Source organism: Petaurus breviceps, unplaced genomic scaffold (assembly GCF_028583685.1).
Source record: "Petaurus breviceps papuanus isolate PSGF00001 unplaced genomic scaffold, PetGlider_PUasm1.0 90617, whole genome shotgun sequence".
Classification (NCBI taxonomy): domain Eukaryota; kingdom Metazoa; phylum Chordata; class Mammalia; order Diprotodontia; family Petauridae; genus Petaurus; species Petaurus breviceps.
Window position 1 is genome coordinate 2,775,490 of NW_027187287.1, and position 21,586 is coordinate 2,797,075.

Here is a 21,586-nt window from a genome sequence, read left to right on the forward strand (position 1 = left end):
GCTATAAGCCCTGCCCAGAGTCTTGTGATCATCTGCCTGCCTCTTCTGTATGGCAAAACCCTCTTCCCTCGCCTGATCCTGGGATATCATCCTTAGAGTCCTGTTGTCATAAACCAAAATCTACAGTGAAGTGGAGGGTCAGTGTCCTTCCTTGTGTATACCCATAGGTAGACAGTGGCCATGACATCATCAATGTTCAGCAGACTTTGTGGAAACTGAAACCAGAGATGTTAAGACTGGAGGTCTCAAAGATAAATAAAGCTGGGATTCAAACTGAGGTTCTCTGACTCAGACAAATTGACAAATCAGGTAAGTGTTAATTGAGAAAAGGAAAAGAATGTAGGGTGTGATTATAAGTTAAGAGGTGATAAAAGATTGAAAAGGTTTTTTTGGTTCTGTTTTTTGAACAAAATTTTAGGAAATGACTATAAACCTCACCAATAACTTTGGAACAAACATTGCATACTCATTGCACATCACTATAAAATTCATCCTGCTTGGAATTCCTAGCTATGATATTTGAGTTAATAGTTTTGTAGTGATTTGTACTGAGGGTGCAGTGTTTATATTTTTGCTGCAGTCAAGTGACTACTGCAGAATCTATGTGTAAGAGAGTCCCATTTTCAGATTTGGCAGATTTTTAGAATAAGGGAAGATACAATGTACAGATGCAATGAGATGTAAGTGTAATCTCCATTTAATTTTTAACTAGTTACATTTGTACCTTGTCAAGAGTGGGCCCCTTTAAGATTCTGAGTATATCGAAAAAGGATGTGGAGGGAACTGTGGGAAGATGGCAGAATAAGGCAAGAAATTACTTGGTTTTCCCAAATTCCCTTCTTCCCCAAATAACTTAAAATAATACCTCAAAATGAATTTTAGAGTGGCAGAAATAATTAGAAGCCAGGAAAACATATTAATTTATAAAAATAATTAAAAAGCAGCAGTCCAGTCTAAAGGATAAGAAACATTGAATAGCTTATTTATAAACAAAAAAGATTCAGGAAAGCAGCTGAACAGTTAACAGAGACAATAAACTTTTGCTTTGGACATTAATTGCTTCTGTGTCTTCTCTCTTTCCTCCCCCCCCCCCATACACGCCTTTTAAAATACTGTGAATTTAATAATCATCAACAAATGAACATTTCAAGATACAAATGTACCACGTGCTCCATGCCTCTGTCCTGACAATTGTATTTGTAAGCTGGGCCCCCCAGAGTTTGGATACCTGTACTTCCCATTAGAGCTTTAGGTGTAGCTTTGAGGTTGTGGGGACAGCCTTCTAATGTAAACTAGCTTACAGGCCTCCACTAGTAGGCTTTTCACAATGATTATCATTAATATCACTTAGCCTGCCAGACCTAAGTAGTTTTTTAGAAAGGCTTATTTATTAAGGTAAGAAGAGTTGGCACAAAACATCTCTCCTGAAGTCTGTGATCCATTCTGTTCCCAGTACATACATATCCCCGGGGATGTGTGGCTCAAGCTTAGGGAGCGCATATGGTAAAGGGATAATTCACAGATACTGGTTATTAAAGGTGCTTTTCTCACCTTTATGAGATACTCAAGAAGTTCCCCTACTCTACCTGGCTTCTTATAGAGTCCTAAAGCTTCCTTTCCTTAGTGTCTAGTTCAAGAGTGGGAAACCTGCAACCTCAAGGCCACATGTGTCCTTCTAGGTCATCAAGTACAGCCCTTTGACCAAATCCAAGCTTCACAGAACAAACCCCAATGAATGGATAACGAAATGAGGTTTGGATTCGGTCAAAGGGCCACACTTGAGGACTAGGTCACATGTGACCTCAAGGCTGCAGGTTGCCCACCCCTGGCCTAGTTTGTCCTCAGCTTCCAATGCAGACTCTGCTTCAGCTGTCTGAAATGTGTGTGCCTACTTTTCCTGCTGATTCTGTATTTATTTGTGGGTGAGTGCAGTCCAGGAATAATGAGAGAAATGTTTTGTATCTCTACTGTTTTTACCATGTCAACTCAAGAAATACCTTTGTTTTAAACTAAGTATGTCTTCTGGCTGACTATTGAAGATAAAAACATTAGTGAAGGCTCGTGAGCTAAAATTTTAGGAGTGTGGACCCACAGGATACCTTTAATCTGGGGTCATCACCTCCTGGGGGATCCAACTTTTTGGGATCTTTTTCAAGAGGTGATTGGTGGATTCTTTCAATTTCTATTTTGCCCTCTGATTCTAGAATATCTGGGCAGTTTTCCTTGATAATTTCTTGAAAGATGATATGTAGATTCTTTTTCTGATCATGGCTTTTAGGTAGCCAAATAATTTTTAATTGGATCTATTTTCCAGGTCAGTGGTTTTTCTGATGAGATATTTCACATTGTCTTCTATTTTTTCATTCTTTTGGATCTGTTTTATAATATCTTGGTTTCTCATAAGTCATTAGCTTCCATTTGCTCTATTCTAATTTTGAAGGAATTATTTTCTTCAGTGAGCTTTTGGATCTCCTTTTCCATTTGTCCAATTTTATTTTTAAAGCATTCTTCTCCTCATTGACTTTTTGGACCTCTTTTGCCATTTGAGTTAGTTTATTTTTTAAGGTGTTATTTTCTTCAGTATTTTTTTGGGTCTCCTTAAGCAAACTGTTGACTCGTTTTTCATTGTTTTCTTCCATCACTCTCATTTCTCTTCCCAATTTTTCCTCTACTTCTCTTACTTGTTTTTCAAAATCCTTTTTGAGCTCTTTTATGGCCTGAGGCCAATTTATATTTTTCTTAGAGGCTTTTGATGCAGGAGTTTTTACTTCCATTGTTTTCTTCTGGTTTTATGTTTTAGTCTTCTTTGTCACCAAAGAAAGATTCTATAGTGTGATGTTTTTTCCTCTGTTTGCTCATTTTCCCAGTCAATTACTTGACTGTTGAGTTCTTTGCCCAGGTGGGACTCTGCTTCCAGAGTAGAGTATTCTGTCCCAAATTTCTGGGATTTTGCATAGCTGTTGTCAGAGCTACTTCTAGGCACCTGCTTCAGAACTGTGAGGAGGACTACTTCTCCACGGCAGCCACAAGCTCTGCCATGCCAGCACTTCTTCACACCCCAGGACCACCACCCAAGGCTGCAGCCCAAATCCAAGCAGGGCAAAGCAAGAGCAAATCTGTCTCAGGACCAGTAAAGAGATTCCTGCAATTGCCTTCTGATCAGTCACTTGATCCCCTGCCATCTGTGGGCCTGGAGCTCCAGAAGCAGCTCCTGTTACTGCCCCCACAGCCACCTCTACCACCCCAGGGGCTGGGGCCAGATGGCACTCTTCTCTCACCCAGGTCCAACAGAGTTTCTCCACAGAAATTTTGCTTTGTCTTTGGCATTTGTGGGTTGAGAAATCTGGAAACTGCCACAGCTGCCAATGATTCAGTCCCCTGAGGTCTGCTCTATTGCAATCTATGTTGGTATGTCCCTCACAGGACTGTGCCCCGCTCCCAGCCCAATGCAATAGACCCTTCCTGTTGTCCTGCCAGGCTTCAGCTGGAAATGTGTTTCTCTCTGTTATTTTGTGGGTTTTGTAGCTCTAAAATTTGTTTAGAGTCATTTTTTTTTTACAGGTATTTGAGGTGATTGGGGGACAAGCTCAAGCAAGTTCCTGCTTTTACTCTGCTATTTTGGCTCCGCCCAGGATCCAACTTTTAAGTGCAAGTAGTGAGTATATCCTGTAGGGAAATGTCACATAGACTTCACATATAGACTGGTCTCCCTCTTAGAAGAAAAGGTGACAAGATTTGAGGGACATCTTTCTTTAGTCATGTCTGACTCTTCATGACCCCATGAACCATACTGTTCATGGGGTTTTCTTGGCAAAGATAATTGGTTTGCCATTTCCTTTTCCCATAGATTAAGAAAAACAAGTGAAGTGACTTGCCCATCAAACAAGCAAAAACCAATCAAGAGGCATTCTGTCCTTCTGATCTAAGGCATGTGTCCAAAACATAACAAGGAGCCTTTAAAGACTTATTAAAATGTATGACTGTTACCAATTTCTGTTGAGTCAGGTGGGCACTGCCAGATAGAACCTAGAAAGCAGCGCCAAAGATTATGAAGTATTGGGCAAGGCACTGGAGACGAAAGGGGCATGGGTTCTATTTTCTTCACTTCTGCCCATTGAAGCGGTAGCAGCAACTCCCCTAGGACCATCTTCCTCATTTAACACTCATATGTTGAAAGTTTGGCTCCCAGGGGTTAAATAGCTACAGTTCTAGGATGTTCTGTGTACACACATTCATAAAACTCTAGCTTACAAGCCCTCACCGATGTACTTGCTGTTCATGGTCAGACAATAGACACAATTAGCTCAAAGCAAAGGTATTTATTAAGTTGGAATATTAAGAACTGTAGCTACAAAGCATTCATTTCATAAACCTGAGGCTTACTCCCCCACAAATAAACCCAATGTCAGTTGGAAGAGTTAGCAGAAACTGAGAACAACCTAGTAGTGAGGCACACAGGTAATAAGGGCATGGTCAAGGCAATGCGTGCCTATGGCATTTCAGGGTCCTGATATGCTTTCTTTTTTTGTAGTCTCCTCTGGGGCAGCTAGGTGACACAAAGGATAGAGTACCAGGCCTGGAGACTCATCTTCCTGAGTCCAAAACTGGTCTCAGACCCTTACTAGCTGTGTGACCCTGGGCAAGTCACTTAATCCTGTTTGCCTCGGTTTCCTTATTTGTAAAATGAGCAGGAGAGGGAAATAGCAAACCTCTCCAGTATCTTTGCCAAGAAAACCTCAAATGGGTCCATGAAGAGTCAGACACCAAAAACAATTAGACAAACAACAACAGTATCCTCATGCTGCTCCCTGCCTGTCTCTGTTAGGTTGACTGCTCAGCCAGATTCTTTGGACCTGTTCTCTCTGCATTTCTATATTGAAATTATGAGAATAATGATATGATAATAATAATAATGATAGCTAGCATTTATTTGGCATCTACTGTGTGCCATGGGGCAGCTAGATGGCTCAATGGATAAAGCACTGGACCTGGAGCAAGCAAGACCTAAGTTCAGACTGGGCCTCAGACACTCACTAACTTTGTGACCCTCGGCAAGTCACTTCACTTGTTTTTCTTAAACTACCAGAAAAGGAAATGGCAAACCAATTATCTTTGCCAAGAAAACCCCATGAACAGTATAGTTCATGGGGTCACGAAGAGTCAGACATGACTGAACAACAACTACTGTGTGCCAAGCTCTGTGATAAATGCTTTATAAATAATATGCCCTTTTATCCTCATAACAACCCTGGGAGGTGGTATTATTAATAGAGACATCTAGGTACCATAGTGGGTACAGCACCAGACCTTGAGCCTGGTAAGATCTGAGTTCCAATCCAGACTTAGACACTTACTGGATATGTGACCCTGGGCAAGTCACAACCTCTACTTACCTCAGTTGCCTGATTTGTGAAATAGGAATAATGATAGCACCTACCTCCCAGGGTTGTTGTGAAGATCAAATGAGGTAATATTTGTCCAGTGCTTAGCACAGTGCCAGGCAAGTAGCAAATGCTATATTGATGCTAGCTATCATTATGATAATGATTCTAGGGCTAGTTTTCTCTTGAGTCCATAGCTGACTTGCTCCTTTGCTATTAGAGGTCTTGCTTCTTCAAATTGTTACCTAGTTCCACTCTCTTTACTCCCTGATGGGTGTGGTGTTTCCTCTTGGGAAAAGCTGCTCCCTGAAAGATGCTATGGCTGATGGATAGAGGTGAGTAGAGAAATCTCCATCCTCCCACTCTTCGATTGAAAATACTCTGTGTGTGTGTGTGTGTGTGTGTACTCTAATGAAGGGGTCTCTTCCATAACTGCCTCCAAACTCTTAAATTTTCTTAAACTGCTATAAGAGTATCTCTATCTGGGAAAATCACTGTTGCAAGCCACAGCAAATGTAGGAGAGAGATTTCCTTTTCCCTTTGCTAGGGTCTCTTCTGTGAAGTATTCCTAATGTTTCACTGCCTTGATTCCTTCATGGCTTAGCGATTTAAAGTCCCCAAAGGCATAGCTAATTGTTTTCTAAGAAATTTTGCTTCTTTTCTTGACTTGATCAAAGAAGTTCACATCTCATAAATGGGGCAGAGAATAGATACATCTTGTTTACACATTAAAACCTTATCAAGTGTAACTATATCAATTGAGTTTGTACAGGAGAATCCCCTTCTTTACACAATGATAACTGTGATGCAAATCATAATCTTTCCATGCTGGCTAATCCTGTCTTTGTCCCATTTCAAATGGAAAGGGGGCTTTAGGTCTCATACTGACTTCTCACTGGCCTGGAGCACAGAGTCCACCCTTCAAGGGTGCTTCAGCTGGGAAGTGATATGGGAGGCAGGAAGGGAGGACAGAATTTTCCACATGGCACTTATGCAACTATTACTACGAGTACCTGAGATGCCCAGAAGAGAATAGATTGAAAGTTTGTTCAACAGGAGGGACCTAAGTGAGCAAATGTGGGGAAATAAGGGTAGGTGCAGTTGTGTTGGAGACAAACCCCAGTATTGACTATAACAACAAGGGTGGGACAAGAGCCATTTTACCAGGCTCTCCTTGGAATAAGATCCTGGCCCCCTTTTGAAGACCATCAGACTAAAAAAGCAGAATAAGAAATGAGTTCTCAGGGTGGCTAGGTGGCGCAGTGAATAGAGCACTGGCCCTGGAGTCAGGAGGATCTGGGTTCAAATCCAACCTCAGCCATTTAATACAAAACTAGACATGTGACCTTGGGCAAATCATTTAACCCCAATTGCCCTACCTTCCCCCCCACCCCCCGCCTCCAAAAAAGCAAAAAGAAAAAAAAAGAAATGAGTTCTCAGACATGACCAATGTGTTCATTTATTTTGTCAAACTATACATATCCGTTCTATAGGGGTAGAGTTTCTATGGGAAGAAGGAAGAAGATAGTATGTAGAGACAGATATGCAAAAAGAAAGAATGAAGCAATTTTAAAAATGCACAAGGGCTACAAAGGAATTGTATTACTACCTTATTAAATTATACATGCATATACAATTTCTCTAAGATAAATTACATGTGTCAGAAGTTCACAGTTTTTTATGCAATCTTCTTTCTTGTTTTTATTTGTATATTGAAATGTTTGTTTTTGGTGATGATAAAATTCACTATAATAAAGAACATATTAAAAAAAGAAATCTAGATTTCAGTTAGTATCAGGAGGCAGAAGGAATATAAGAGGAAGAGATTGAAGATAAAATTTAAATACAACAGACTGTTGATAACAAATTATTAAAGTTTATACCTGTGTATATGTGTATGTGTACGTACCACATAGACATAGACACAGATGCACACACCCACACCTACAGACACACATACAAAGTTTGTTAATAATAGAGCTGTAGGTCTAGACAGATAGCACAATGAAACAGGTAAGCAGGATCTGGACTCAAAAGATGAAAGACTAAGGTGGAGGGAAATGAGATCATGACGGGTCAAAGCATGGGAGAAGAATTTTCACCTTGGAAGGTTGTGATAATGAATGACAGAGATCAGGGAAGTAGAAGACTGAGATTTGCTAGTTATAGAAGCAGGTGTAATGGTAAGGGAATTTGAAGATCTTCCCTGTCCCTTAATAGGCTTCAAGTAGAAGCCAACAGGAGGGGCTTGATTGGGGGGAGGCTTGTTACTTTGTAAATAGGCAGTAAGTCACAAAGGTTGTGATGTCCTCTGACTCTGAAGAAAGGTATATGTATACTCTGAGGTGAGGTTTTGCTTTGGGGTTCACTTATGGGAAAAGTTGTGTGATTTAACCAGATGAGACTCTGGGTAGCCGGTGAGCCCTCTGGCTTTGAAAACCCAGATGTTGGTGTTTCTCTCTCTAGTAATTATGTATGTATGTAATGGACAGACAGCTAGAAGCCCTCTCTGTTGGTCTGTTGAATTGTGTTATTTTCTCTGTCTATATTTTTTGTCTGTTTATAATTTCTGTTTGTGCCTTTCCCTTTCCTGCTGCTCAAGGAGCTGGCCGCCACCATGGTGAGTCTAACTGGGGTCTAGACGCCATCTGTCTCGCATCTGTGCCATCCTTCAGCTCGGCTCTCGACTCTTCTCTCAGCCTGTCTCCTGGAGGCCTCTTGTCTGCTCCGATGTTGAAACTAGCCGGGAACTGTGCTCTAAGAGCGAATGACACTGTAACCATCAGAACCAGGAAGTTCATGACAAACAGACTTCTTCAGCGCAAACAGATGATTAGAGATGTCCTTCATCCTGGAAAAGCCACAGTGCCTAAGAGTGAAATTCAAGCAAAACTAGCCAAGATGTACAAGGCAACTCCAGAAGTAATTTTTGTCTTTGGATTCAGAACCCATTTTGGTGGTGGCAAAACAACAGGCTTTGGCATGATTTATGATTCCTTTGACTATGCAAAGAAAAATGAACCAAAGAACAGACTTGCAAGGCATGGCCTGTATGAGAAGAAAAAGACATCAAGAAAGCAGTGAAAGGAATGCAAGAACAGAAGGAAGAAAGTCAAAGGCAAATGTCGGTGCTGGAAAAAGAAAGGAATAAAAGGCACTATAGATTATGTTTATCCATGAAGATAATTTTTCACCCAACCATGAATAAACTATGTTAAACTTAAAAAAATAATAATTTCTGTTTGTATTTTATCTGAAGTTCAGGGTGCTGACTTTTCCCCCTGAACTAAGTAAATTATATATATGTTTGATTAAAGTAAGATTGTTAACCCTTTTTGAGTTGCTTTCCTTTAGAAAAGCAGATCAAAGAACCTGTACTAGCAGCCATCCTGGGTATGCTAGGGTGCTTGCTGTTATAGCAGGGAACTACCAAGTAAGCAGAAACATCAGAACACATAAGTCCCAAGGTTCTAAATAGACGGTTACTATGATGGGGACTTCACAGATGCCATCTCCAAGGTGAATGTTGCAGGCTTGATTTCCTCCGGAAGAGCCAATGGTAAGTGGTATAAAAGGACTAGAGATGGAATGAGGCCTTCACTAAACTTGTCTCGGTTATAGCAGAAAAGGACCTGTATATCAGACTTAAATCCCATGTGTTTCATAATTAAGATACAGTAGTATAGGAATCAGGCAATGTCCCTAATGGCAGTGATAAGATTTTGTTCCACATGGTCTCATTATGTAAATCAGTGTGTCTTCTTTGAAAATTGCCAGTTTGGATTTAGGATACCTCCACAGTGAGATGATTAGTTCATGTCTATCTTTGGGATATGGAGTGACATAAGCTCATTAGATTGTCTATGATGAAACCTGCTCTCTAAATAGGTCATTAGCTTTTGTTTGAGAGAGTAACTCTGAGGTATTCTTCACCTTTTTTTTCAACCTTTGTTTCTTATTCACCATGAAGGTGAGGGTTGGGGAGTAAAAACTCATATATCTTTGCTACCTTGACCTGTTAATTCTTATCTCTAAATAAAAAAAAATTCTTACCCATAAGCAGGGGTGTATGGGGTTTTCAAAGACTATAACTTCTGCTATGAGTGCTTTCAGATCCCTTTTCAGGGTTGTTCACCCAGTTTTGGTGTCTACCTGGCACTCAGCTCTCACCTGTGACTCCCAGAAGCTGTACTATGCACAGCAGCCACACCTCAGTAAACCATCCTGGCAGACAGGCTAAACCAGATTGATTAGCCTCAAATCAGTTGAGTTATATGAAGACTTCCTCCCATGGAATAGGTAGATGAGAACAATTTGTTCCACCAGCCATGAAGGTGGGCTAAAGAAGGCACTGTGGAGGGCTTAGAGTTTGGTCAGGAATCAAAGACATCAAGGTCATCTACTGCATCCTGGACCATCGCCAGTCATCTTGACTTTTGTCTTGCCTTTGGCCTTAGATGACTCAGAACGAGAGAGTAAGGCTGATGACTTTGCACAACTCAGCCTCACTTAAATCCAATTTGCAAGTGAGTCAAGACATCACCTGGTGATGTCATTGGTCCTCTTTGAAAATGAAGGACAAATAGCAACAGCAATAACTCCCAAGCAACGTCAATAATCCAGCTTCTCCATTCTTGTTTATGGGTAGCTGATAATTATTAAAGATCACAAAACCACACTGACTAAGGTCACTACAAATTCTGACTTCAACCGGTACCTCAATGTGGCACAGCACAGTGGTTATGCCTTCCTATGCACAAAAGGAACACCATGGCTCCATTGGGAATCGAGGTGGACAGTGGATAGAATGTCATGTCTGGAGTCAGGAAGACTCATCTTCTTGAATTCAAATTCAAATTTATTAGTTGCATGACCCTGGACAAGTCACTTAACCTTGTTTGCCTCAGTTCCTCATTTGTAAAATGAACTGGAGAAAGAAATGGCAAACTACTCCAGTATCTTTACTGGGTATGCCTCAAATGGGGTCACAGAGAGTTGGACACAAATGAAATGAATGAACACTAACATGACTCCATTCCTTCAACTCTTATTAGCATCCTGTCCTATATACCATAACAAATATTTCAAAACTTCTCACCTTATCTCTCAACTTCATTTCTACTCCTCTCCCTCTCAAGATATTTATCTCAGTCTTTACTAAGAAGATCAGGATCATCTGGTGTGAATATCTCAATGTTCTTTCTCTGTGCCTGTAAATCTCTCTTCTCTGAATTCATTTTTCCTTCCTTCCCTCTTGTCTCCAACTCCTCCCTTGCTAAGGCTAACTTTACACCTGTATGTATTTTTTTTTTTTGCTTTTTGGACAGAAGGCAGGGCGATTAGGGTTAAGTGACTTGCCCAAGGTCACATGGCTAGTTTTTTGTGTTAAGTGTTGGAGGCTGGATTTGAACTCAGGTCCTCCTGACTCCAGGGCCAGTGCTCTATTCACTGTGCCACCTAGCCACCTGTGTATGTACTCTTGATCTTGTCCCCACTCATGTTGGAATGCCTATCAATCATCCCTCTCATGAATATTTTTTTAAAATTTTATTTTTTTTCAAGTACCAAAAATCCACCTTCTCTCTCACACCTTCTCCTCCATTGAGAAGAAAAGAAAAATAAAACCTCTCTTACAAATATGAATAGTCAAGCAAAACAGATTTCCATTTTTGGCCATTTCCTTTCTATCTATACACACACACATACACACATATATGTATGTATGTGTGTGTATAAAATTCATCACTCTCAGTCCTTCACCTATCAGGAAGTGGGTAGTTTGTTTAATTATTAGTCCTCTGGAATCATGGTTGGTACTTATGCTGGTGAAAGTTTCTAATTCTTTCAAAGTTATTTGTCTTTACCATTTTGTAATCATTATATAAATGGTTCTCCTGGATCTGTTTACTTTGTTCTGCACTAGTTCATAAAAGTCTTCTCAAGTTTCTTTGAAAGTATTCTCCCCTTCAACATTTCTTGCAGCACATTAATTATTCCATGACATTTATATATCATAACTTATTTAGCCATTCCCAAATTTATGGCTACCCCTCTCAGATTTCCATTTTTTGCCACCTCAGAAATAACTATATATATTTTTATACTTTTAGAGTTTTTCTTCCTTCCTTTCTTTTTAGAGTTTCTTTTCTTTCCCTTAATCTACTCTCCCTCTAATTTCCCCCTCCTCTCTCTGTTGAGTGAAATTTATTTCTGTGCCTGACATGTATGTGTATGTGCCTATTTTTCCCTCCTTTGACAAGTTCAGATGAGAGAAAGGTTCAAGCGTCAGCTATTCCCCCACATCTCCTCTTCCTTGTTTGTATTGTCTGCCTGTAAACCCTAATTATGTGAGATAATTTCCCCTAACCTTCCTTTCCCTTCTTCCCAGCCCACTTCTACTTTTTTTTCTTAAGATCATTAAACCATAACAGAACATTACCAGGCTTTACCTAATTTGATTCACTCTATGACCCCCTGATGATGGGATTTTTCCTCCTGTAGAATTTTATAGTCAGTTCTACTATAACACTTGTTTTGAAAAGGTGAATTTGTTCTGACACAATTGCTATATTAGAGAACAATTTGAACATTACTTGTATTTTGAATTTGCTCATGCATGATTTTGTCTGTGGGGAACAACGAAATGCAGAAAACTCCATTACTTCACACTAACCCATATGTAATATCACTTCTAGTGTCCACTTCCACAAGTAGACTTCAGGTCTTTTTTTTAGGTAAAGCATCGTATTTATTATATATCTTCTGGTACAGTAGGAGCTGTGGACAGAGAGGGCTTGTGTACACTGATGAACATCACCCCCCCCCCCCATGTTCTGCAAGCCATGGCTGGGCCCCCTGGTCATGTGTACAATTTGAGCAGCACCCCAAGGCTATGGGGCATGCCACTTTTTACTGTAGCATTTTTGTATCTCTTAACTATTTAGCATGTATTAAACTGTGCTACCATTTTTATCAAGTTCCTATCTTGGTAGTTTCCAATCAAGTTCTTATCTCCTACAACATCTAGGTGGTGCAGTGGATAGAATGGCAGACCTGAAATCAGGAAGACTTGAGTTCAAAATTCCCCTCAAATATTTGTTAGCTGTGTGACCCTAGACAAGTCGCTTAAACCTGTTTGCCTCAATTTCCTCATCTGTAGAATGAGCTGCAGAAGGAAATGGCAAATTACTCCAGTATCTCTGCCAAGAAAACCTCAAATGGAGTCACAAGTTGGACATGTTTGAAATGACTCAACAAAATCACTGACAAGGTTTTTAAGTATTGTGTCCATAAACATATTTTCCCCTATAAGTCTTATGGTTTTTATTATGCAATTTTGCATGAAGAGGTGATTTTTAGGAATACATATGTCACATTATAGCAAAACTGACTGTACTTAGTTTTGTTGATTAAGTTATGCTTTGCTGTAGTCCTCTGTCTTTTGTCTTGGAATATCATATTCCAAACTCTTTACTACTTTAGAATGGTGATTGCTAGCTAAATCATGTATGATTATGACTTTGGCTTATTGGTACTTGAATTCTTTCTTTCTGGCTGCTAGTAGTATTTTTTTAATATGAAAATTTTGGATTTTGGCTATGATATTCCTGGGAATTTTCATTTTGGGGTTTCATTTAGGAAGTGATCAGTAATATTTCCTCTTTGCCCTCTGGTTCTAAGAGATTTGGGAAGTTTTCTTTTAAGATTTCTTGAAATATGATATCTAGGATCTTTTTTCCCTTAGTTTTCAACATTCACTTCCATATGATTTTGAGTTCCAAATTTTCTTCCCATCTCTCCCCTCCCGCTCCCCCAAGATAGTATATAATATGTAAAGAAGAATTAGAACCAGTGGGAGAAACCACAAGAAAGAAGAAACAAACAAAAAAGAGAGAGAGAGAGAGAGAGCAGATATGTTTCAATCTGTGTTCAGATGCTTTGGATGTGGACAACATTTTCCATCACAAGTCTCTTGGAGTTGCCTTAGATAGGAGCTTTTTTTCAATTATGGAATTCAGGTAGTCCATTTAAAAAAATTATCACTCATCAATCTTGTTTTCCAGTTCTGTTTTTTTCTTTTTTTTTCTGAGAGCTTACATTTTATTTATTTCTTTAGTCTTTGACTCTGCTTCATTATTTCTTTTTGTCTAATGGAGGCATTGGTTTCTATTTGGTCCATTCTAATTTTCAGGGAGTTTGTTGTTTGGGCAAAGTTTTGCATCTCTTGTGCCAATATATTAATTCCTTTTTCAATTCTTTCCTCCATAGCTCTCATTTCTTTTCCAATGTTTTCCTCTAGCATTCTAATTTCTTTATAAAAACATTTTTTAAGTCTTTAAATCTCTTCCTTCATCACTTTCAGGAATTCTACTTAATTTTGTACCCTTAGCCCAAATTGTGTTTTCTTTTGAGGCTTTGCTTGTAGATCTTTTGGAATCATTCTTTGCTTCTGAGTTTGTGTCTTAAGAATCCTTGTCACCATAATAGCTTTTAGTAATGGGATTCTTTTTCTTGTTTCCCATTCTTCCAGCCTACTTCTTGACTTCAGGCTTGATGGCAGGCAGCAGGGTCAGCTGTGGTCACTTCTGGTAGGTCTGAGCTTTCTTGGGGGTATTAAGTGTTATCTCCTCCTAGGGCCTTAGGGACATCACAGGCTGAAGATCTGCCTGATTTCAATGTTCCCCAAGTGCTCTGATCCAAGGTAAAATTTAATCACTGCCTCCCTTGTCTGAGCTCTGCAAGTTCCTGATCTGGGTTTGGGTCTGAGAAACAGTAGACTACTGCTGTGTTCAGCCACTGTCAACCACCTGGGAAGTTCTACAGGTTCAGAACAACAGAACTGCAGATTCGCTTTTGGTCTGGGATTCCTGCCCTGGTTATTCCTCTGTTGATGTGCAATCTTTCATTTATGTCTGACTCTTCATGACCCATAGACCATACTGTCTGTGGGGTTTTCTTGGCAAAGATACTGGAGTGGTTTGCTGTTTTTTTCTCCAGTGGATTAAGGGAGAGGTTGCATGACTTGCCCAGGGTCACACAGTTAGTGTCTTTCTGATCCCAGACCCAGCACTATATCCACTGAGTCACCTAATTGCCTTCTTATTCCTCTATAGGCCGAACTAGATGCTGGAACTGAGATCCTGCTTTCCTCCTGGGATCTGAGCCAGGTGGTGGCTGTTTGCTTCTGTCTCTTCCCTCCATACAGGCTTAGGGCCTATGACCACTCCTTACCCCTCACAGTCCACACTGGATCTGCTATCTGAAATTGGGTAGTGGGTAACAAAGCTGCCAGCTGGCCTCTAGTCTCATCTCAGTGCCCCAGTATGGATATAGGACATTTTCTTGCTCTGGAGCACAGCCTCTCCCTGGGTAGTTGAGCATGCTTCTGAGCAGACCCCTTTCCCAAGGTCCATAGACCTCCTTGTCTGTCTCCCGTGCTGAATTGACCTAGAAAAGAGGCTTGTGAATTTTTTTATTGGATTTACCCATCAGGATACAGTTTGGTACATCTTTTAGATCTGTTTGGGAGAGGAATTTTCTGTTGGCTGCTTTTTGGTTGTGAAGAGCTTATTACGTTGCTTTCTGCTATTCCCATTTTGGCTTGAGACCCCTCTTAATGCTATTCAATTGGACCCTTTCCACTGGCTCCTCCTCCTTGCCACGTCCTCTTAAAAGTCAATACTAGGTCTACCTTAGACTAGAAAACAAACAACAAAAATCAAACAACTGTTATCTTGAATGTTTATCTCATTATTTATTTATTCATTCATTTATCTCTTAATTTAGTTCTTTTAATTTCCTTCATTATTTGATTTTTTTTGGGGGGGGTTGTTCCTTTTGTGACAATAGTGCAGGTTGCCTGTGCACTTGGTAGATGTTTGAGATGACACTTGATGAGATCTAATATTAATGACTGACCTTGCCTACCGTAGTCCCTCTTCAGCCTTCTGGGAGAGTTTATAGAAAAGTAGGCTGTGGCTTAACCAACAGGAGAGTGTGCTATCTAAATTGGCCACTAGGTGGCACTACCTTCAAGCCACCAGTCAAACCTCAGTCACTGCAGGGCTCCTGGCTCTGTTTTTTCTATGAGGCACTGCAGTCAAACACAGCTACTGGCCGCTTACTCCACTGAGGGCTCTCAGTCTCCACTCCTCTACTGCCAGTTGCATGAAAGGAATGGGATGGATGGCTGACCAGCTATCCAGCTCCAAGGAGAAACTAATGAAAGTGAAGAAGGGGGAAGGACTGAGTTGTGCAGTCACACACACAAAATCTAACCCTATCTTTTAGATTCTTTCTGGCTTCATCCCTGTCCTGAACTCCTATTTGGGCAGTGACTGTGTTCTTCTTGCCGTGTTCTTCTCTTTGACTGAAGAACTTGAATTTTTAAAATAACTTTTTATTATCAACTAGAATATCATCAACAAACATCAACATTTCTATAGACAAAGAAGGCTAGAAAAAGAAGATTGTATGTGAAACCATGAATCTATTACACAGTTTGTTTTGTTGATGTTATTAAATTTAATCGATGCAGTACTCTGGTCCTGCATTTGTCATCCCTCACTGTAACTATGCGACCAATCCATCTTCTCTGTCTTTGTTGACATCCCTTAGTCCTGCTCTTCAAAGTTCCCCCTTGGTTGTATATGCTGCTTCCTGATCACACCCAACATATGCCTTTCCAATGTCCTCTCTGTGATACTCATCTTTAGTTCTTTGCAGGTATTAGTCTTCCCGGTCTTCTGCATAGCAGCACTAGTAAAATGCATATATTGAAAAGATGAGCCTTTGTTATTATAGGGAGGTTGGGGTCAGTAAAAGTCCTTTGCAATTTTCCAAAAGAAAGTCCAGTCATCTCTCCTGCTCCTTTTTATGAACTGGGTTGAGCTCATTGTCTATCCTATTTGTTCCAGGTGTACAAACTGTTGAACAAATTTTATGGAGTATCCATTCAGTTAGAGGTTGAAATCTGTGTAACAGGCCTTTTTCATCCATTTGGTCTTTCCTGTGTGGATGTGTAGGTTGAACTTCTTTAAGTGATGATAGATCTTGGAAGAAAGTGAGGAAGGCTTCTACCATGCTGTTTGGATCCTTTTGTGGCAAATGGGTTAGAATTACATAGATGTTGGGGCGGCCAGGTAGCACAGCAAGTAAGAGCACCGGCTCCAGTGTCGGGGTGACATGTGAATCAAATCTGGGCTCAGACACTTATTACCCACCCAGAAACACCTGGCCGTGTAACTTTGAGCAAGTTACTTAACCCCGATTGCTTTAAAAAAAAAAATTACATAGATGTAACATGTATACTCAGCCATGTGATCAGAATCATTAGAAGGAATTAAGAAATCAATGAGATCACAGATCCATTTGGATATCAAATTTAACATTGTAATACAAATATTGCCTTGCTTGTCTATGTCCCCTTCTGGACTTTCTTGTGCTCTCATGTGTATTTTTAAAACATTTTGCTGTAATTTTTTCCCCTGATTTCTCCGAGAGTGCTTTCCAATTTTCTCAACAGTTTTTTTTGTCCTAATTCCAATGTTTTTGTCCTTGTGTTTATTAAATAGTATGCTATCATGTTCAATTATTTTTGGATTGAGTAATTTATCCTATTAATTGGTCAACTTTTCTATTTTTTAATCAGCACCAAATAGTTTGGTGATTACTACTTTGTAGTACAGTGTGAGATCTGATATTACTAAATTTGTCTCCACTTTTTTTTTCAGTATTTCCTTGGAAATTCTTGATTTTTTTTTAGAATTTTCTTTAGTTTTACAAAATAATCTTTTAATAGTTTGATTAGCATGGCATTGAATTTGTAAATTAATTTCGGCAGTCTTGTTATTTTTAATATATTACTACTACTCAAATATGAGCAATTAATTCCTCTCCAATTATTTGTCTTCTTTAATTTCTGCAAAGAATGTTGTGTAGTTATATTTATATAATTCCTGAGTGTGTCTTAGAAAGTAAATTACCAGATATTTTATACATTCGGTATTAATTTTGAATGAAATTTATCTTTCTGTCCCTGCTGGGTTTTATTGCCAATACAGAAAGGATGCTTATTTTTTTTTGTGGGTTACTTTTATATCCTGCTACTTTACTGAAGTTATTATTTCTATCAGTTTTCAGTTGATTCTCTAGGTTTCTCTAAGAATGAACCTGGAGTTTAACAAAATATGTGCAGAAGATGGAAGGAAGGATTAAGTGTAATGGAGTTGGTCTTTTACTGACCGAATCACAGAACAGGGATTAGATAATGAGGTGTTGACTTGTTACCCTCACCATAAAATGCAGGCCTGGGTGATTATTTATGAGTAATGGTTAGAGTCAGTACTTTGAGTGAATCAAAAAGAGAGTAAGATGAACTAATAGGATGAAGAATGATAGGCCATGATTCAGGGTGACCTATAAAAATCAGTTCACTGAGTTCGGGAGAAAGATTCAAAGAGGAACACAGCTCCTCATGGGGCAAATGGAAGAATTAGGAAGTTGAAGAAAGGAAGCTTTAGGAAGTCACATAGGTGCTGAGAAAGAAGCATTAGGCAGAGGAGCTGCCATAAGGAAAAAAGTCAGAAATCTGGGAACTAGGCTGTTTGGTTCATTCAACATGAGGTATATTGGGTCTGAAGTCACGATGTTGAACCATCACCCTCTCTCCATTATAGACCCCCAAGGCAGTAATCCCATATCTTCTTTCCCAACTTGAGCACTTTCATAGAAGCCTGAAATCTTTTCCTTTGGGCAGTGGTGTAGGGGACTTCATTTATTTCTCTTTGTTTTAAATGTTTATTTTGCCTTTATAGATAGGGGTAACTACCGTGCTTCCCTGATAATAAGACACTGTCTTATTAGTTTTTTGGACAGAAAAACACCAGAGGGCTTATTTTCAGGGGAGAGCTTATTTTAATGAACATTGACAGCAATTTTAATATACAGGTAAATGTGAACAAAAAAATGTACCTTTATTCAATAAGCAAATCACTGGGGAAGAACAGGATGACGCGCTCACTGCTGCAGCTCTGATTGGATGCAGCTCAGAGCGCGGCGTGCGTTTCACAGGGGGAGGGAGGGATGGTGCATACAGAGGGTACCGTAATGTAGCGTGTAGCGCAGGGGATCACCTTCACTACAGTAGCAATCTCAATAGGGCTTATTTTGGGGGGAGGGCTTATTTTCGGGATAGGTCTTATTATCGGGGAAACACGGTACCACCACCAGAAGTTTCCAGTTGAAGTGAGAATACAATTAGGAGGGAGCATCTGAGAGAGGGAAATATCCTCAAGGAATTGTTGATCAGCAAATTAGATGACATAATGATTAAAGTGAGCCTAGCAATGAGGAAACTCAGTGGAGCATGTAAGTCAGAAAAAGATTATTCAACTTTAAGGAGGGTCAAAGCTGCTGAGTACCTTTTAGCAGAAAGAGGAACCAAATCCACAGGGAGGGCTGAAGCTAGGCCTCCAGAGCTGAGGAGGAAATACAATACCATCTATGAGAGAGATTGAAGGTATATATTGCAAGGACACTGCCAGTCAACCTAGAAATATTATTGAATGACAGAACCTTGTCCCACTGGATGAATATCATGGGAATTTTGGTTCGTTCTTATGACCACCTCACTGCAGAACTGGCAGGCCTCTGATTTAGAGAAGAGGAAAAATTTGATTGAAAGCCTCAGGAAAGAAGCTAGACAGGACCGGAAGGCCAGGTAGTCTGATAGCACATGGTAAGACCATATATCAAGGCTAAAGAATCAGTTCCTTCATGGTAAGACTGCATGAGAACTGGATGCAACATTGGGCCATTCTATTATTTTGCTTGAAAGAGAAGAAGCCCTGATTGAGTCAGGTAGATATAAAACTTCAGAGACTGATCTACAGAGAATGAGGTTGAGGATTTTGTCAGACTATAGTAAGTAAGGAGAGTTATGTTGTATAGCCTGGACATATATGCAGCTTTTACTCTTCTTGAGACCCAAAGGATGCCATTTTCCTAATTTGTCGATCATGGTCTAGATACATGATGAATGTACAACTGAAAAGTGGGATTATCACCAAGAAGGCCCAACCTTGATTAACTTCGCAGCACCCTTTCATGTACAGGTCATGAAAAAAAGGCAAAGCGATCCCATTATGAACTCAGATTCAAGGTCCCAGAATCTTTGAGAGATGAAACCATAGACAAAACTAGCTAGAGCATTAAAGGCATGAGAGAATGGAGACCATGAAAGGTTTTATACACAAATACCACCACCAGAAAACAACTGGAGGGGTAGATCTACTTACTATCTATTACAGTTGCAGAGAAGAGGGTTGAAAGCAAATTGGATGTATTCATGAAAGCAGGTATTCTTACAGTTTTGTTGTTGTAGAAGTAAGGGAACTAGGAAAAAAAAGATGGGATCAGGGAAGGGGGCTAATTTCAACCCTGAAAACAGTGAACATGATTTCGTCATCTATCACTTATATATCTATTCTATGTAGACTCACAGGCCCCCATACAGAAGAGATGAAGATTGAGGATGTGTAATATACTTCTGTCTTGGAGAATGGAGCATAAGTGACTATCATTTCTCAATTAAAATTTGAAATCAAGTTCAATGGCCTACCAGCAGTATGAATAGCTTAATATACACATAATATTTACATATATATATACATAATTATTTATATGTTTTTTTAACATTTGTATTTGTAAAGGGCTTTGCAGACCTTGATGTTCAGTCTTTTTTTTAGTTGTGGTCAACTCTTTGTGATCCCATTTGTGGTTTTCTCGACAGAGATACTGGAGCAAATTGCCATTTCCTTCTCCAGCTCATTTTATTTATTTTTTAATTAAATTTTATGTTAATTTTTAGTTTATATCATTCATTTCCACAAGATTTTGAATGACAAATTTTCTCCTTGTCTTTCCCCTACCCCAAAACAGCAATCCCATGTATACCCCCTCCCCTAATCTGCTCTCTCCTACATCTTCCCCCATCTCCCCTCCTACTTTCTAGTAAGGCAAGAGGGATCTCTATACCCCAGTGCCTGTATATCTTATTTCCCAGTTGCATGGGAAAAAAAAAGTATATATATATATTTAAACATTTGATTTTAAAACGTTGAATTCCAGATTCTTTCCCTTCCTCCCTCATCACTCACCCTTACTGGGAAGATAGGCAATTCAATACAGGGTATACATGTGTAGCTACGCAAAACATTTCCATAGTAGATATATTATGAAAGACTGACTATATTTCCCTCCATCCTATCCCATCCCCTACTTGTTCTATTCTCTACTTTGACCCCGTTCCTTTTCAAAAGTATGTGCTTCTAACTTCCCTCCCCCCATTATTCCCCTTCCATCATCTCCCCTCTCATCCCCTTACCCCCTACTCTCCTATAGGGTGAGATACCCTATTTAGTATGTATGTTATTCCCTCCCTAAGTCAAATTCAATGAGAATAAGGTTGACCCATTCCCTTTTGCCTTCCTGTTCTTCCCCTCCATTGTAACAGTTTTCCCTTGCCTCTTCTATATGGGATAATTTACCCCATTCTGTCTCTCCCCATCTCCTCTCATTGTATAATAATTCCTCTCTCACCTCTCAATTTCACCTTTTAAGTATCATCCTTTCCTATTCAATTGGTCCTGTGCCCTCTGTCTATGTATACTTGTACACATATACACACATAGTCACATATGTATTCATATGCCCATGTACCCTCCTATATAGACATATCTATGCATGTATACATATACATATATATTTATATTCCCTATATATTCTCATACTGAGAAAAGTTTCATAAGTTACAATTATTGTTTTTCCATGTAGGAATGTAAACAGTTCAACTTTGATAAGTTCCTTATGATTTCTTTACCTTGTTTACCTTCTCATGCTTCTCTTGCTTCTTATATCTGAATGTCAAATTTTCTATTCAACTCTGGTTTTTTCATCAAGAATGTTTGAAGGTCCTCTATTTCATTGAATGACCATATCTTCCCCTGAAACATGATACTCAGTTTTGCTGGGTAGGTGATTCTTGATTTTAATCCCAGCTCCTTTGGCCTCTGGAATATCATATTCCAAGTTTATTCCATATTCCAAGCCCTTTGATCCCTCAATGTAGATGCTGCCAGGTCCTGTGTTATCCTGATTGTATTTCTACAATATTCAAATTGTTTCTTCTTGGCTGCTTGTAATAT

General features: G+C 39.5%; 1 protein-coding gene across 2 annotated transcripts; it reads left to right on the top strand.

Moving 5' to 3' along the window:
- The first annotated feature begins 7,329 nt into the window (after window positions 1–7,329).
- Window positions 7,330–8,714, top strand: LOC138142870 (small ribosomal subunit protein eS24-like). 2 transcript variants are annotated; one of them, XR_011163553.1, is made up of 2 exons: window positions 7,330–7,394; window positions 7,984–8,117. XR_011163553.1 is itself a non-coding variant. In XM_069063936.1 (2 exons), exons 1-2 carry the CDS (start codon window positions 7,450–7,452, stop codon window positions 8,463–8,465), a joined length of 597 nt encoding a protein of 198 aa, XP_068920037.1. In that variant the 5' UTR covers window positions 7,415–7,449; the 3' UTR covers window positions 8,466–8,714. The 2 variants fall into 2 exon arrangements, 1 of the variants encoding a protein (XP_068920037.1); XM_069063936.1 differs by lacking the exon at window positions 7,330–7,394 and adding an exon at window positions 7,415–7,564 and having other exon boundaries at window positions 7,984–8,714.
- The last annotated feature ends 12,872 nt before the right edge of the window (window positions 8,715–21,586 follow it).